Source organism: Neomonachus schauinslandi, chromosome 3, assembly GCF_002201575.2.
Source record: "Neomonachus schauinslandi chromosome 3, ASM220157v2, whole genome shotgun sequence".
In the NCBI taxonomy this organism is placed as follows: domain Eukaryota; kingdom Metazoa; phylum Chordata; class Mammalia; order Carnivora; family Phocidae; genus Neomonachus; species Neomonachus schauinslandi.
In genome coordinates, this window is record NC_058405.1 from 139,843,852 (window position 1) to 139,862,433 (window position 18,582).

Here is an 18,582-nt window from a genome sequence, read left to right on the forward strand (position 1 = left end):
TAAAGTTAAATGGCTTTCAATATTTAGAAACAGAATTTTTATCATGATTTGAAGGTAATTCCAATTTCTAAAAAATACCCCAAATCATTCTAAACCTCTCGATTTGTTTACTCTCTTTTTATCCCTATTCTAAGAGTCAACAGCATCTAAAAAAAGAACTTAGTGGCATATAAAGTTAATTTCAAAATACAATTAAAAAGCTTCTTAATTCAAGGGCTTCAGTAGCTTTCAAAATGTTAAATATAACCATGGAATTAAATTTTAAACCTACAGCAAGCCATATTTTTACTGATGGTCCACTGTACCTGCTCAACATGTAGGAATTCATAGATTACAATTATTTCTTTGTTCTCTTAAGGAAGTAAGATCAATATCTTTCAAAACAGTACAATGGAATCAATACAATGAAGATATTCAGAATTCTTCTAATTGAAACAAATACAAGTATTTCAAGGGAGAAATAATTTAACAGTTTATCATTATCAATACTTCCCAAAAATACTGTAAAGTATATTAACACACTCTTAGGTTAAACCAAAGACCAATTTTAAAATTCCCCTTGAGTTTCTACCACATAATACATGTTTAATCAATTTTTATTTCATGAACCAATCAATATATGATTGGTTTATTGGATTATTATCAGCGATAAACACTTTTTTTTATCTTACCTGTCTGAAGAACTGTTTCAGGATCAACTGATGGAAGAAAGTTTAAATCCACAGACCTGGCAAACACAACAAGAATAATTTTTAAAAACTGTATTTTTATCTATACAAAGAAAATCCTTTATGTATGTGCATCAAAACAGGAGCATATGGTGTGAAAATCTGAAGCACACTATTCTACCAGGCTAATGCCCTTAAGCATTAAGAAACCAATTAGAGATAATTAAACACTAGTAGCCAAAAAAAAAAAAAAATCTATGTGAAAATCACATAGTTTATTATTATAGTATTATTTCAACTATATCGAAGGAATCCATTTTAGTATTTTCCCACTGCATATTTATTCCAAAATGAAATGTGTAACTATATAATAACGCAGAAATGTTAACATTAAAAATGCATGGAGCCATCCTCCAATTAAGCGTTACTTATCTACAGCAACCTTGAGAGCTACAAATAGTCTCTGATATTCATGTGCATGTGCATCCCTAAGCAGTTGTACTCTCCTCCCTGAACTAATTGTGTTTCATTTGCAGTTGGACCATGCTCTGTATTTTTTTAAACACATATGGGAAGTAGAAGATGAAGGAAAGACAGAGCACATGGCAAATCAAAGCCTAGGACCTTGCTGCTGTAATTGACCGGTCCTGCTCTAAATCTTTCACTTTTGTCGATTCATCTGGGCCCTCGCCTCTTATGTAGCCTGGATGCTTCTGGAGCAATGACATTAAAAAGGTGATGAAAATTTCAAGTGGAGGGACTTTATTATCTGGGATTTAAAAGAGACTAAGTAATAACACTTGAGTTCCTTGGGGAGGAACTGGCAAATACAAGATTTTATTTGATACTTCATGTAGTCATGCAAACCAGCATTTCCCAAACTGTTTCCCAAAACACTGAACAAGATATTATTAGATGGAGAAAAAGGAGTCCCGTCAGCATGTAAGTACAGGAAACATGTTTCTTTACTGCAATGCTTTCTCAGACCTGTAATCTGTAACAGTCATTCTCAGAGAGGGAAACATGGTAAACACCATTAAGCTGTGACCATGAACTAATTTTCTACAGGGACCCTCTGAGGATGTCTTTCCTGAGGAAAATGACTTTAAGAAGCATCAAACTTACTCTGCTGGGCTACTCAGAAAGCAAGAGGTTTGGCTAATTTTTGTCAACCAACTTGTGTGACGTTTTCAATTCTTAAACTATAGCATAGAGTGTATGAGTTATCTATACACACATTTACATGCATGTCAAAATTTTACATTTTATATTTTTATATGGTATCTACAGGACAGTAATGTTCCTAAGTGCTTCCTGTGACTGTAACTTGATTTTCATTCAAACCATTTGTTTTCACATTTTCACTTTGCTTTAATCAAGATTTGGTGTTAAACCTGACCTTTTCATATCCCTCTTACCTTATTATAAACTGGCATGTGACTATATTTGTATTCAAGGAATAACAACATGCATTTTATCAAGGTTCCATTATATTTTTAAGGTCCGATTCAAAAGACATAGGCAAGGATGAGTGTCGATCCTTTCAAATTTCCTAATGAAAAATTACTGTTCTAGTAACCACTTTGTTGGGAGACCAGAAAGGATTAATTTGCTTCCTAAGGAGCTTTTAACCTGGGGAGAGGGATTTGGCTTACCAACAAAAAACTGAAAACTGTTAAGCTTGTAAAGTTCAATGGAATCCGTTAAAATGATAAATCTAGATAGTTACATTTAGATAATACAACTGAACAATCACTTCATCCAGTGTCATAAACACTAAATTCTCCAAGTTGAACTCATAGATATCACATATTTTATAAGGACCTAGGAGTTCTAGAAGTTAGGCATTTAAGAGATATTTAAATAAGGTTATAATAATTTTATTTCAAGCTGCAACCTTTTCCATAGTCTTCACAAGCAAAGTAGAACTCTAAAAAGAAAATGGTTTCATTTTGGAAACGTGTTCTTGCAAATGAATTTTTAAGGTAAATGCATTTTATTCATCAAAAAGTCTTTTGTAGAGAAACTTTGATTCAAATCAAGAAATTTTACATGTAAAGCAAATTCTCATGAATTAATAAATAAATTTAATTCAACTTTTGTATGTCAATTTTGACTGGAGAATTGCTTACACCTTACTTCTTTTAGCTTGCATTAATAGAGGTATTCTTCATCAGGTTAATCATAGCTTTGCAAAGGTATAACTCCAAGACACCAGCCACCTACCTTTCTTTCTCTTGCTGATTGCCTTTATCACTTCCATTGTTAATCAAAGCCAGTTCATCTAGTAATGATGTAGATTCTTTTGTAAACTTCTCAAAAACCTACAATATGAGATTTTGTTAACATATTAAGAATAATCTTAAAAGTTAATGTTTACATAAGGATTTTCAGTTAAGCAGAATACAATTAGCCAGGCAGAATTCCCTTTTCCTCTCTTGATGTCACTTACTACAATTCAACCACCAGTGCACAACAACTTAAAGGACAGAAGACAAAACCCCCCTTCCAGAACAATGAATAGTTTCAATGGGTAAGAAATTTTTAAAATTTAAATAGAATAAGAAATTATTTTTATTCCTCAGACAAGTTTATTTTTATTCTTGTGTTTTATGAAGAAACATCTGCACTAGTAACAGTTTAAACTACATGAACATGATTTAGACCAGTACTAATCTTCTAATTCCCGTTATAGAACATTTCTTTATGTTTTTCTATCACTAATCCACACTGGTTGCATATACTAAAGAGTTTTATATATAAGCATGTAGCATAAAAATAAACTAGTTACAACTTTAACATGGCTTCTTAAAATATTTCTAAAAAGGGATTTGGGCAAGTCTGTTTATAATAAAGGGGACACTCATTTGTCTGATATAACTGTCCAAATATGATGAAAATCGGTTATCCATTCTGAAATACCCAAGTTTATTATTCTTCAATAAAGTTAAGCTTATACAGTTGACTCTTGAACATGTTTTTGGGAAGTCAAAAGTTATATACAGATTTTCAACTCTGGGGAGGGTTAGTGCCCCCAACTCCCATGTCATTCAAAGAATAACTGTAATCTAAGCGGAGTTAATAGAAGTTGTTCTTTTAGTCCCCAGTAGTTCGATTAAACAATGCCATAGCATGCAGAGGAGTTGACTTCAGTCTGGCCAGAGATACATTTTCAGAAATGAAAACCTTAACCTGTCAAACTGCTCTTCAACTCAAACTGATGTTTAAATATCCTCTCTGAAAATGGTACATCAACTAGATTATGCTACTCTGTCATTCAACTAAAATATTCACACTTTTGACTAGAAATACTGCTACAAATGACAATAGCAAAAGCAAGCACTTACGGGTCTGACTGCAGAGTATTTGTCTTCAAGCATTATGCTATCATGTGGTATGCACTATATTTAATTTTTGTAACAAAGAACAATCTACATGTTAGTTAATTAAAATGATAAAGTTACCAAAATATGTCTTATTTGTATGTAATAACATTTTTATCTCACTGTAATATACCAACCAGTCTCTTATTTAACCAGTCCATGTGATCATAGCTGAGACTCCCACCAAAATCTTCTGTTAACTGGCATGGTTCTATATAACGAGTCAATTTATTGGCAGACACTAAAATAACCTATAAAAGTAAAAAGAAAAGAATCATTTAGTAAGACAATGTTAATGGCCATGAAAGCAATAAGGAGGTAAAATCAGGTTAAAATACGCAATACTGTTTCCAAAATGATGGTATATTATCATGCATTTAATTAATACAAGATTTAATACATTAATGGAAGCATTTAAAATCAATTAAAAAATTGTGGATATCTGCTAATAAGCTATTATAAACCATATATAATACCACATTTTAAAAAATGAGACACAGCTGAGATGAAATATTTTCAAAATTTTATCAATATTAATAACTTCTTGATAATAAAAATCAGTTACTTTGATACAATGTATTCAGCAAAAAAGTTAGTCTTAAAATTAGCTAATTATAATAAGATGATAAGCACAAATAATAATAAATCTGGCAATCAAAAAAGTATACACTTTAAAGTTTCTATAAAATTTGATTATGTATTAACAAAACATGTCCTGTAATAGTGAAGTAAAACTCAGGATAACATATACTAATATTTAATTTGAAAATCAGAACTAAAAAGCAGGGAGGTCAGAGAATTCATAAACTTGAAATTCACATATTAAGGTGATAATCTTTTAACACTGAACTTTAAAATATTTTAAGTTCAAATTATAGAATGACCTAACAGATCACTGTGCACTAAATAAAATTTCAATGAGGATATACAGGAATATAAAAGAAAATATATGTGTGAGAGAAAGATATTCAAATGGTAATGTTAATGCAAAAATGATACATGGACATTTTAATTCCCCCCCCACCCAAAATGTGCTAGTAAAACAACATGTTTAATGTGTCCGGCTGGAAAGAGCACCATTCACATCCTAACATTAACAAAAGCCAGATGATCTATAAAATTTTAACTTCTGTGGAACTTTCTCTGAGAGCCAAGGTCACAGAAAAATCACCTACTCTGAAAACAAAGAAAAGACAGCACCATAGAGAGAATGCTGGAAGGGAAGCCTACAAAGTGGCATGTGCAAAGTTTTGGGGGATGATGGAATTCTTTGGTATCATGACTATGAGGAAGGATTTATATCTATATATGTTGGTCAAATCTCGTAACTGCATGTATAATACTGCTCAATAAATCTCACTTTTTAAAAAATTTAAGAAAAAAGACAACAACAAAAACAACATGAAGACTTGTGGGCAAACTACTAGAGAAAGAAAGAAGGAAAAGAAAAATTCAGAAACATTCCCATATGCAAAACTGGGTACATCCATACCATATATGAAGTTATAATATAAACACTAAATGAGGGGAAATTACCAAAACTGCAAACTGCTTTGCTAAAGGGGGAAGGATAAATCATCTTAGTAAGATACCAAAAACATGGTATCAAAAGTTCATAAAACTATCAGTGAAAAATGGATCCATCATAATAATTAAACTTTATAACAAACTGCTATTGATAATAATACATTAAGTCCAAACTAAAAGCCTTAAACATTTATATTAGAAAAGAAAGGGTAATGAATAATGAAATAAGTGACCTACTTAAGAAGTTGGGGTCAGGGAATAGTGGGGGAACAACAGAATAAATCCAAAGAAAATAGAAGGAAGAAGGTGAAAAAATAAGAAATAAAGCCAAAAGTTTTCCCCAAAAAAACTAAAATAAAATGGACAAATTTCTGAGACGATAAAGAAAAGCACAAATAAATAACAGTAAGAGTGAAAAGAACACAACTACATTGAGAGCAGTGGTTTAAAAGATAATACGGACACAGAAAAATCTTGTGTCAATAACTATGCAAATTTAGAAGAAATGGACAAATTCCTATAAGAAATCATTTATCAAAATTGGCATAAGAAAAAACAAAACACTTATACCAATGAAGTAATCACGAGACTCCATTTTCAGTAATCATACCCTTAGTGATAATTTAGTATTGTTATTCTGAGATCATTTGATGAGGAAGAAAGCAAATGATTAATATAAGACATTCTAATTCTGCCATTCCTGAGATCCTTGAGAAATGGAATTCTTGAGAAGGAAGATGTAGCAGGGGAAAAGTTACCCTTATGCTCTTCAATTTGAGTTGGAAGTATTCATTTAAACTCATGATGTATTTCATCTTAAATAAAAATACACACACTATTCTCATACACAAATCTAGTTCTCACCATTGACAAGTTTAGAAAGGATGACCAGTTCTGTAGAAATGCACACCTCTAGCATCCAGACTGTTACCTCCAAATACCATTTCCCTCTAAAGGGAATCAGGGCTCTTTGGAGAAATGGCCAATTCCAGATCTTGGGGTTAGAAACATTCATGATGAGCTTAGACCATCTTCTCACCCAGGTATCAACAGAGGTATCAAAGACTACTTGGGTTGTGCCAAAAAGCTTGAAAAGGCTTCCAATGGCCAAAGATGGAAAAATTTGCCTATCAATAAAAATAATAAATGCCGTATTTTGAAACATTAAGTATGTTGAATTCAATGAGCTCATACTGATACAAAAGAAATGATCATCACTGGACTATCCTGGGGAATAAATTTACTTTATTGAAAGCTAGCAAATGCAGGGAAATAGGCATTTATCTCACCTTTCATATACAAACTGTACCACTGGGTAAACAAACAATAAAGGTAAGTTTCTCATTATTGATGTGTTCCAGCTAGTGAATGAAAAAAGAATAGAACTAGAACATTATCATTTTAAATCTTTACTAAATCCAGGCACTAAACATAAAGGGCCACCAGCATCACAAAAAAGATAACCATTATGAGTTTCATGATCAAGGAACACATTACCACTAATGAATGACCTTGGAAAAGAAAATTAAACATGAATCTAATCAATTGTCTAAATCCAACTATCAATTTATAGAAATACAGATTCAAAAAGGCAGCAGAATATGTTAAACTACACCACACAGATGCTTGCTGCAATGAAAAACTGTAAGACAAACAACAACCTGGTCTCTTCAAGAAAAAAAATACATAAGAAAGGAGAAAGAAAAATTAATATTAAAAAGCTTTATTTAATGAATTAAGTATAGAATCCCACAACCAATAATAAGAGAATTACATATCCTTTTTAAGCATGCATTAAATATTTAAAAACTTGACTATGTATCAGGCCATAAAGAAAGCCTTGGTATATTTCAAAGGCACTAACTGAAAATATTCTATCACCACAATGAATTTAAGTTAGAAGTAAATAATTAATCAAATCAAATCAAATTAATAAGATTTTAAGACCCTATCTACTTGGAAAAGGATCTCAACCAATCACAATATGTCAATACTATTTGGATCCTGATTCAAATCAATCAATCAATCAGTGTATATGCATAATTTATATATAAATTTATAAATAAGTTTTAAAATATATTATTTATATATTTTATATATGGCTCAATCCTTTTATGATACTTATTAAATAATTATAAATTTGAAACCAACTAGCTCTTTGATATTAAAAGGAATTGTTTCTTTTAAGGGAAACAATACCATAATAATGGTATTGGGTTATACTTTTTTAAAAGAATCTTTATGTTGGGCGCCTGGGTGGCTCAGTTGGTTGGGCGACTGCCTTCGGCTCAGGTCATGATCCTGGAGTCCCTGGATCGAGTCCCGCACCGGGCTCCCTGCTCGGCAGGGAGTCTGTTTCTCCCTCTGACCCTCCCCCATCTCATGTGCTCTCTCTCATTCTCTTTCTCTCTCAAATAAATAAATAAAATCTTAAAAAAAAAAAAGAATCTTTATGTTTTAGAGACAAATAGTAAAATATTTACAAATAAATTCAAATGTCTTCAATTTCCTTCACTATAATAATATCCCCAGTCTTCTTTGAGGTAAATGGATAAGGGTAAGAATGGGGCAGGATGGACCATGGTTTGATAGATGCTGGAATTGGGTAAAGGAATGCTTGGAGTTAACTGTAATATTGTTTACTTTTTTATGTGTTCATAATTATAATAAAAATACTAAAAACCTAACATATATATATATATATAAACTCTTTTAAATGAATCTTTTCAGAAAGAATATGCCCAGCCAGTTTACAAGTAAGTTTTAAAAATCAAAGAACAGATCATTTCAATCTTTTTTTAAGCGATATATATATTTTTTTTTTTAAGAATTTATTTATTTATCTGACAGAGAGAGCACAAGCAGGGGCAGCAGCAGAGGGAGAGGGAGAAGCAGACTTCCCGCTGAGCAGGGAGCCCAATGTGGGGCTTGATCCCAGGATCCTGGGATCATGACCTGAGCCGAAGGTGGACGCTTAACCAACTGAGCCACTCACGTGCCCCCAGATCATTTCAATCTTAAATAAATGCTTCCAGAGAACAGAAATGCAGAGAACACTCCCAACTCATATTATGAGACTAACACTGATACCCAAGGACAATCTGAGAAAAGAAAAGACCATAAGACTTGCAAATATCAAGTATTAGCCAGTATCAAGCAAGGCTATGGAGCAGTGAAAATATTAGACACTACAAGTGGATATATAAATTAGAATGCTTTTTTGGAAAGCAGTTTGGCATTATCTTAAAAATCTGAACTGGATAAGCTGCAAACAGAGAAAACCTCACACATGTTTTATCAGGAGACATGTACAAGAATGTTTGTAGCATATCATTCATAATGACAAAAGAATGGAAACAACCCAAATGTCCATCAACAAGAGAATAAGTGGATTGTTTTTATTCACACAGAAGAATAACTTTCAGCAATGACAATGAATCAACTACATCTACTGCAAGAATATGCATGAACCTACCTACAATGAGAGAGAAAAAGCAGGTCAGTGAACATTAAAATCATACCATTTTTAAAAAGCTCAAAAACAAGTGAAACTAATACAGTATTTAGTAATAAATTATATCTTTAAATGGCAACTCTAGAGATGTAAATATAAAAAATAAAAGATAAACACTCCCTATTTTCTTCCGAAGATTTTGTCTTTCACATTTAAGTTTTTAATACGCACACACACACACACACAATGAGAAAATAAACAAAGGATGGATAAATACAAATAAATGCCTTTATTTCAAGGTATGGCTATTTCGGTTCTTAGGTTGGGTCATGGGTATCCAAGTGTTTGTTTTAGTATTGTTTTGTATATACACACATTTTTAAGAATATGTACCAAATACTATATTTAAAAACTGAAAACAGAATCAAGAAAGAATCAAGAGAAGGGAACAAGTAACAGCAGGGGCAGGATGAGATCTCAAGCACCAACTCAAGAAAGTAACTTCTCTGAGGCAGCACTCAGGGAGGTTACAGGGAGAACAAAGGAAAATCTAGAGATGGTAGTAACAGAAAAGCTGAGGGGGTTTATATGCCTTTTTTTCCCATGTAAAAAGTAAAAGAAAAGATACAGAACATCAAATTACATTTTTGGTTAGTTTAGTAACAGCAAACTATATTATGCCTAAATGGCAATTAATGTAATCTCTCTTGTATGAATTTAGCATATCTCAATTTCACTGTTTTACTATTTAGGTAACAATAAGAGCTAATTAAAATAAACATCTTAACATTTTTTAAAATAAAATAAACACCTTAGAAAAAAAGAACAGAAAAATATTATTCTTTTATTGAAAAACTTGTCACAGACAGCTTAATCCTCTTGTTCCAATGTAGCTTATTTGGACTAGTTCTCAGAGACAGGCATTTGACGTTAAACTGTCACTGTAAGTGGAGTCAGGCCACAGGAACGATCTCATCTGCCAGCAAGTCCTTCTGGGATCTAGGCAGGCACGTCCACACAGTCAGCTCCTAGGGAGAGCCTTTTCCTTTCTCCAAAGTGCCTAGCAATCTATTAACTAGATATACACCAACAATGAAACAGAAACATGTATTTACTCTATGAGGAAATAAACTACTTTGCTAAATTGAGCACTAATTCACATCTGAAAAGATATTCCCAGAACACTCTGTCCTGAAAAGACAACTGAACAGAAAACATAATGAATGTAAAATATAATGAATGATGTCTCTGCTCTTCTACTGTGCCTTCTTTGGCACAATAGTCTACTTAAGCACTGAAAAATATCTCTTGAAATATCTATCATGTCCCTTATATTATAATTTAACTTTTAATGATGTGTTATTCATTTGTTCAACATTCATTATTTAATAGGAGTTAAATTTATTTATTAGAAGTATTATTAGTAGAAGCTATGTGTTCTAGTGCTGAGAATAGAAGGATAAATAAGATATGTTTCTACAAAGGAAATGAGCTTTTTATTTCTGCAGTATTCCAGAGAGAGTTGTGCAATGCTTTCACAAAAAGAAGTAGATTAAAGTTTTCTGGTTTATTTCTACAGCCTTTGTTAAAAATACTCTAAATCTAAATGTTGTCATCCCTTTGATGTAATAGCACAGAGGGACAAAGGTTTTACTACAATATGCCAAATGATTTCCAAATTCCTATCTTAGGTTAAACACCATTATAATTGAAAGGATACTAAGCTAGGAGCCAATTACTCCAGGTTTGTGCCCTAGCTCTGCCACAAATTCACTGACCTTGTAAGAAGTAACCTAAACGAAATCACTCCAGGCTTATTTCCCCAAACTGTCAAAGAAGGCATTTGCATTAAACTATCTATGATGTCTCTTTAAGCTCTTAAGAGGAGTCTAATGAGTTGTCATCCTATACATTTAATTTGGGCCATTCTCTCTAATATATGACTTAATCTTGCCCAATGAAGAGCATTTGTCACTTTTTACACACACTGGTCTCACAAAAAAAAAAAAAAAGTTAAAATAAATATTATAAACAAGAATGTAGAAATATATATTTTACAGTACCTAAATACATTAAAGTCATTGGTAACAGATTTCAAGTTTAATAAGTCAAAGGGAAAATTTGCAATTTTTCAGTTATATGTAGCAAAAGTTTACTTGTATCCGAATATTTCTTTTAAAACCTTTATTCCTAAAATTAACTTAAATGCAAATAGACAGATTTACTCTTTAATGACATAAAATTTACTTATGCAAAACAGACAATAAACAAGGGAATATCATAATTATAGACACCTGCATAAAACTCACTTTATCATTAGAAAATATTTTGTACAATCTATATTATAAAAGTCACTAATGGCTGTTAAAAGTGAAAATAGATCTGCCATGTAGATATATAGGACTGTACCAACACCAAAGGTATCTCAATGCTAAATACCAGTTTGAACAATCAGCAGACTGAAAATCACAACCACTTAAAATTAACAACCTAAGGAACTATCTACTGTGATGAAATATCTGTTTCCACTGAAATAATTTCATCTTTACTTAAGAGGGTGAGGGCTAGGAGAAGTGCAGAGGAAGCTGGCAAAACACCAATAACTGATTTCATTTTGTTAGATAATGTTCAAATAGAATGAAGGAAGAAAAATTAAGAAGAGTTTGCAGCAGTAGGCAAGAATCTTTTTGTATGAAATGCCAAATATCTAAGTATCACCATTTTGAAGTGAGTCAGGAGTGGCATCCATAAAAGGAAAGAAAAGCCCTCCTCCCAATGCATGCATAGCTTAAGTACACTCTGTTTGCAAAGGTGAATTAAGTATCCACTTGCCTTTGGAAAATGACACTATTTGCCAGAACGCAGTGTATAAATTACAACTGTCTCTAAGATGACAAACCAAGTTTCAATGAACAAACAACTCAACTCCACTCCAGCGCCGGCAAGCATCACAGAGAAATGTGATTTCACAAAAAGAGGAAAATCAAATGCACAAGTAAAAGTAAGAAACTGTGTTTTTCTGGGGGTGGGAGGGCAGGGTGTAGGCCTGAAGTAAAATTGGAGTGCCGAGAAAGGAAACTGTAGAGGAGATTTCTGGAAGTTGGAAAAGCACAGAAACAGATTAGAAAGTAAATAACCTACATTTAAAAAAAAAAAGAGAGAAAACTGACACATATCAAAGTCAATGTGGTGAAACAAATTTGGAATCCCACACTAAGTGATTTTCTCTAAACTATTCATTACAGCTTCTCAAGTTACAAGATACTGGTAAGATTTCTAATATGTCCTTTCTATTAAGTTTTGAAAGAGACCACTAAAAAACAGCCAACCTTTTTAAAAGTTCAAATATGAAGCAATGCAAAATCAGGGTCATTTTATCTTATAGAAAATGTTTTATTTCCTGGCAACAAAGAGCAGAAAAAGAAGAAGAAAAAAAAGATAATCAAATTAAAAAAAAAAAAAAAGTCCAGTCCTCCCCAAAAGTAATCATCACCAAAATTAAAAGCAAAATTAGAAAATAAAGGTCTTATGTCTAATCCCTTTCACCCTATGATTCTTAATATGAAAACATGCAAATAATGCCATAATTGCTAAATATTCTAAGGAAATATTTTCCAAAACCACAAAGTTGTGAAAATCTTAAGTGACTATTCAATGAGTAAGAAATAACACTGTAAACTAGAGCAAAAACATTCAAAATTACAAAGAACCAAATGTGCATTATTGTATTAGAATATTAATTTAAGGGGCGCCTGGGTGGCTCAGTCATTAAGCATCTGCCTTCGGCTCAGGTCATAATCCCAGGGTCCTGGGATGGAGCCCCGCATATGGCTCCCTGCTTGGTGGGAAGCCTGCTTCTCCCTCTCCCACTCCCCCCTGCTTGTGCTCCCTCTCTCGCTGGTTCTCTCTGTGTCAAATAAATAAATAAAATCTTAAAAAAAAAAAAAAATCAAACAATCCCTTACCTCAGGAAAAGATGGTACCACAAACTCAAGATTTCATTTCTCAAAAAAAATATTTAAAACAATACATATTCCTAAAGTACTGAGCATTTCTTAAGACTGGCCCACTGGTAATATTTCCCCAAAAGTTACGAAAATCTCATGAACACTGTCCATAGCATTCTATTTTATCCTTTTTCCCAGACTATAATACAGAAGTAGTACATAATGAGCTTGTTTTAAGAAAGGATTTACTAAATTATTAATATTTAAAAATACTGAAGTGAACTTCATTAAACCATTTTAAATAACATATTATATACCAAAGTAAAAAAGACCAATTTTGACTTTTGGCATCTAACAAATGGCATTCATGATCTTTCATTTTAAAATAGTTACGACAGGGACACCTGGATGGCTTAGACATTTAAGCATCTGACCCTTGGTTTCAGCTCAGGTCGTGGTCTCAGGGTCATGAGAACAAGACCCACGTCAGGTTCTGTGCTTGGCACACAGTCTGCTTGAGATTCTTTCACCCTCTTCCCCCTGCTCTCTCTCTCAAATAAATAAATCTTTAAAGCAGTTATGTAAGACAAAGAGTTGAGTCATTTGTAAAATTATCTACTTTCATGTTCAATTTTAAGACTACATATAAATTAAGATGAAAAGTGGTATTATATCTTCAGGGGCACCTGGGTGGCTCAGTCAGTTAAGCATCTGCCTTTGGCTCAGGTCACGATCCCAGGGTTCTGGGATCGAGCCCCACGTCGGGATCCCTGCTTAGCGAGGAGTCTGTTTCTCCCTCTGTCCCTCCCCACTGCTCATTCTCTCCCTCTCTCAAATAAATTAATAAAATCTTAAAAAAAAAAAAGAAAGAAAGAAAGAAAATGATATTAGATCTTCAAAAACAGAGGGGATAATTATTTTCATAACCTAATTTTTGAAATTTCAACTTTTATACTTTAAAAAATCGGCTTGTTTGGGGCACCTAGGTGGTTTCAGTAGGTTAAAGCATCCAACTCTTGGTTTTGGCTCAGGTCATGATCTCAGGGTTGTGAGATCGAGCCCCACATTGGGACTCCGTGCTGGGCATGAAACCTGCTTAAGATTCTCTCCCCCTCTTCCTCTGCCCCTCTGTATCCCTCTTTTAAAAAAAAAAAAAAAATCAGCTAGTTTATTTTTATAATTTTTACATTTCTTTTTAAGCAACTATAAATGAGGAAAGGTTTGCAAGTCTGGCCTGGTAGACTCTTTGAAAGTATAGAAAATCTTCTATTGTTCATAAATGAAAGTTCAAATATCATTTAATCACACTATATACTACGTTTTTTACTATAATTTTTAGAGTACGAAAGACATCATCATATGCTAAATAATAATTTTGATGAAATGAGATTCATGTGTTAGAAAATCTATCTAAATCTTAGGAATGGGCAGAAGATATTGTTCCTGCATGCAATGCTGGGCCTGTACCTTTGACTTACTTTCCAGAGACTAACCAGGGACAGAGGTCAACTTATATATTTTGCTCAGAAAAAAATGCAAATAATTTATTGAAACTGATCAATTTCTGTCTAGTGAAATAAAACAACCTCAAACTTTAGAATTTTTGGATCTGAAGGACATTAACCAGTTCTGTATCTAACTTGGCAATCTTATCTGTCTATAAAAATCCTAAATTCCTCAAAAGCTCTTTGAACAGCACCTCACAAATTACTAATAACCTCATTAGATAATGAACTGCATATGTTTGTGTTTATTTTATATTTACATGAGAGTCATGTTTTTACCTTTATGAAAAGTACACTATAACATATGCTTTATCTATTCAAGATTGTGGTAGAGATCATATTCTGATTCTTACCTAATTTAATTGCTAAATAATTCTGAAGTATTTTTGACTATCCATTTCCATGAATATTCTAATATGTATCGGTACCATTAAATTCTTGAAGAAAAGATTAATCAATTACATTCAAAGTAGCTATCATTTTAAGGAGGAACCTAAACTTCAGATCTACCTCCAAGGAAATCTGAAACCTAGAAAACAAGCACAAAGGGAGCCAGAATAAAACAGTGGAACTATAAAAAGTTAAATAAAAAAGATCACTACCTACATAAAGTTTTTCAAACCTTTGCCAAGTCCTTTCAAAGGAAGTAAAAACCATAAAACTTTTTAACAGTAAATACAACTGTTTTTCTATTTTATATATGTTAGGTTAAGATAAATTAAATGACTAAACCACAATATTTTATTAACTAGCACATACTATTGCTCAGCAAGTTTGAAGAGAAAGATACTTGCCATTTAACCAAAACATTTGTGAAGGTTTTTAGTCTAGAATCTAACTTTTAGAAAGATTTAAAACTTGTTTCTCCTTTATGGTCACTATTCCATCTGTAACTAGAACACTTATCCTTTCCTAATACAACATTCCCAAAGAACCTAACACGGAACCTCTCACTCTGCAGGCACTCAGATGTTTCATATTTCATCTTACTTAATGCTAAGAATGTGGGTGCAAGATATGAATTAAAAACGCCTATGTATGTCTTTGAGTGCTTACTACAAATTCATGTGTGTATATGTGTTTATATACATATTATTTCATTGTGTACGTCTGCTTGTTATTTGTCAGCTGGGGAATATTTTTTTCACTAAGGGAAAATAGCTTCCTGCAAAAACTGGGAAGAGTCATAATACATGGAGCCAGAGGCACTGACAGAAGAGCATGAAGGAAGTCTTTGGTCTTGGAGCCTAACATTTGTTAGGCCTCAAAAAACAAAAACAAAAAATAAAAAATAAAAACCAGAATCAAACACAGTATTAAGAAGAGATAAGAAAACAATTTAGAATGGTGGCTGATTATCATCGCCAGTAAATAACACTTTTACTCTCATGAATGACAATAAAGAATAAGGTAGAGATCCTTTTGATTATTAGTCTCCCAATTTGAGGATAAGATTAATGCCAGTACTACTTCAATTTTATCTTGTCATTTGATAGACTATAGATACTATCATCTAAGCAACAAAAGCTTTCAAAGCCACTAGGTATAATGCTGCTGAAGGACAAAAGTACATGAATCTCTGAACTGCTAAAAGGGAAATTGGACAGGTAGATACCTATTTCAGTGATAAGACAATACATAAGGAAATATTTAGGTAAGCAACGAGAGAAGAATATTCAATAGCTAATGAAAAACATTAGAGAAGTGAACAGGAAGAAAGTCATCTAGAAGAAAAAATTCAGGAAAGATGATGAGCAAGGAAATGTGAAATCATGTGGGAAGAACAAGGTGTCATTAAAACTATTATGTGTTTATTTGATGAATGTTGTCGACATCTGGTAATAAATCTTTCTTATGGATGATTCTATGAAGTAAAACATACTCTTGCTTATAGAACACCAGTATTTATAACAAAGTTATACTTTAAAAATATTTAGAATATAGGGGTGCCTGGGTGGCTCAGTTGGTTAAGTGTCTGCCTTCAGCTCAGGTCATCATCCCAGGACTCTGGGATAGAGCCCTGTGTTGGGCTTCCTGCTCAGTCTGCTTCTCCCTCTCCCTTTGCCTCCCCCCCCAACTCGTGCTCTCTCTCACCTCTCTGTCAAATAAAAAAATTTAAAATAAAAAATAAAAATATTCAGAATATATACCAAAACACAAGCTTAATTACAACAGCTCAAATGATCCAAATAACACCAAGGAAAATAATTTTTAATTAAACAAACATCTACATTGAATTTAATTATATATAGGTCTAAGTATCAAAAATGGCTGTGAACTGCACCTTAAAGTTGAATATGTTTGTCAGTATATTAGCCAGCATTTAAAATTACTTACTCTCATCTCATTAGGATATTAGGCTTTTTAATAAGTGCCTAGCGCTTATTTACTAGGGAAAATACTCTAGCTGAATCTCTTCAATGTCTAAAAGAAAACAATATGGTGATAAAAGAAACTTTCACAGTTGAGTTTTAAAATCAATCTATGACATTAGATCTAAGCAGACAGGAAATCTGTCTTCTATTTTACCCTCTAAGATGCAAGGTGTTTAGTCACTATGTATTCATATAGCATGAAACCCAACAAGGCAAAGCATTTCTAAGCAGATGCCTACGCTTAAAGCAGGATGTGATGTGCTCTTTGTAAAAGGGATCTTTTCTCCTACTGAGTGTTCGCAGCTTTAGTTTCTACACCACTGGCCTCTGCTCACTTTGCTTTCTCTCAGAGCAACACTTCCTGTGTGCCCCTGGCATGAACAGCAGACCTCTCTACCAGTCAGAAGTACTCACTCACCATGGCAACATTCAGGCCTCCTGCTTCGAAACTTTACTCTCTTCCCTCACTATACTTTTGTTTCTCCTCCTTAGGATGCAGTTTCCCATTCAACTATCAGGTAACACCTTTCCTAATGGAACCCAGCAGCCCAGGCTGCCCTCCCCTACAATGCTGGCACAGCTTCTCACTAAGTCTACATCACAGTCAAGTCAACCAATGACAGAAGTGTGTAAGATAAAAGCAGGAGGAAAAGTGCAACTTGTTTCTGCTTAGGATGTAGAAGGCTGGAAAGAACAATGCTCCAACCCTTACACCACCACCACCACTAAAATGATGCAAGTTAATCTGAAAAACAACAACTCTTCTGGAACCCATGAGGGTTAATAGGACAACTAACTAACCTGAAATCTAAAGATAGACCAGTGTCTATCTGGGGCTGGAGCATTTGCTTACCTGGGGAAAATGCCAGCCATGATACAAGCCAGGTAAGAATTCAGCTAACATTTTTAACGAATTGCTACAGGCCAAATGTGAACTAATTCAAAAGTACAGAACCCCTGGGAAGCATGGACACAAGAAGACTTCAGTCACTCACGGGCTCTTCTCCATAGACCTCCTGGTAATCATGAGAAAGACTGGGATAGTAAAGATAAGAAACTTCAAGACAGCCTCTCTCAGAGTACAGGCCTGGGGGAAGCAAACAGCCGCCACTACTGGAAAGGCATGAAGCTGAAGGACGGCCCAGATTCTTCAACTCTGTCTCCTCTAGAGAATAAAAACCTTCGTGTCCTGAGGGAAAAGCAGCAAACCCAGATGACCTTAGAGGACAAATACAGTCCCATTGTTGCTAGAGGGAAGGAAAAGAAAAGCCCTCTATCTACTAGAAACAAGAATATATGATGAGCCCAGGCTATCACAGGCCTCCTAAACCTGGGATAGAGGGCCCTATTCCCTAGATCCAGCATCACAAAGCCTGCCTAAGACTGAGGTTGAACCAGAACAATAGAAAATGTCCCTCTGACAAACACTGAATAACAAGGAACAGCAGTCTTTTGCTAATGGAGAGTCAATAGTGGAAAGAGATCTTTTCTGAGGCAAGGTGCAAAGGAAAGACCTATAGTTGAGGGTGGGATAAACATTGGAAAAAAAAAAACCAGTCTCTGGCAAGTTAGCACCACCTTCAACATAAGTAGCTCTAGAGGAATCTGAAGCCTGTGGTGCACTGAAGAAAATAACAGCAAGAGCAAAAGCCCAAGTCAATTCAACTCCTGGCTAGGCTAATTCTCTTGCTCCACTAAAAGCCTAGCAAAAACCAAGGTGGGC

General features: G+C 33.6%; 1 protein-coding gene across 1 annotated transcript in view; it reads right to left on the bottom strand.

Annotated features, from left to right (window-relative positions):
- The window catches only part of SESTD1 (SEC14 and spectrin domain containing 1), a 111,214-nt gene that overhangs the window by 48,761 nt on the left and 43,871 nt on the right, over positions 1-18,582 (bottom strand). The window contains exons 6-8 of the mRNA XM_021702792.1: positions 4,189-4,302; positions 2,895-2,992; positions 672-727 (exon numbers count right to left, since the gene is read on the bottom strand). Of these exons, the coding sequence (XP_021558467.1) occupies positions 672-727; positions 2,895-2,992; positions 4,189-4,302 (268 nt within the window). The remainder of the gene's footprint in view (positions 1-671; positions 728-2,894; positions 2,993-4,188; positions 4,303-18,582) is intronic.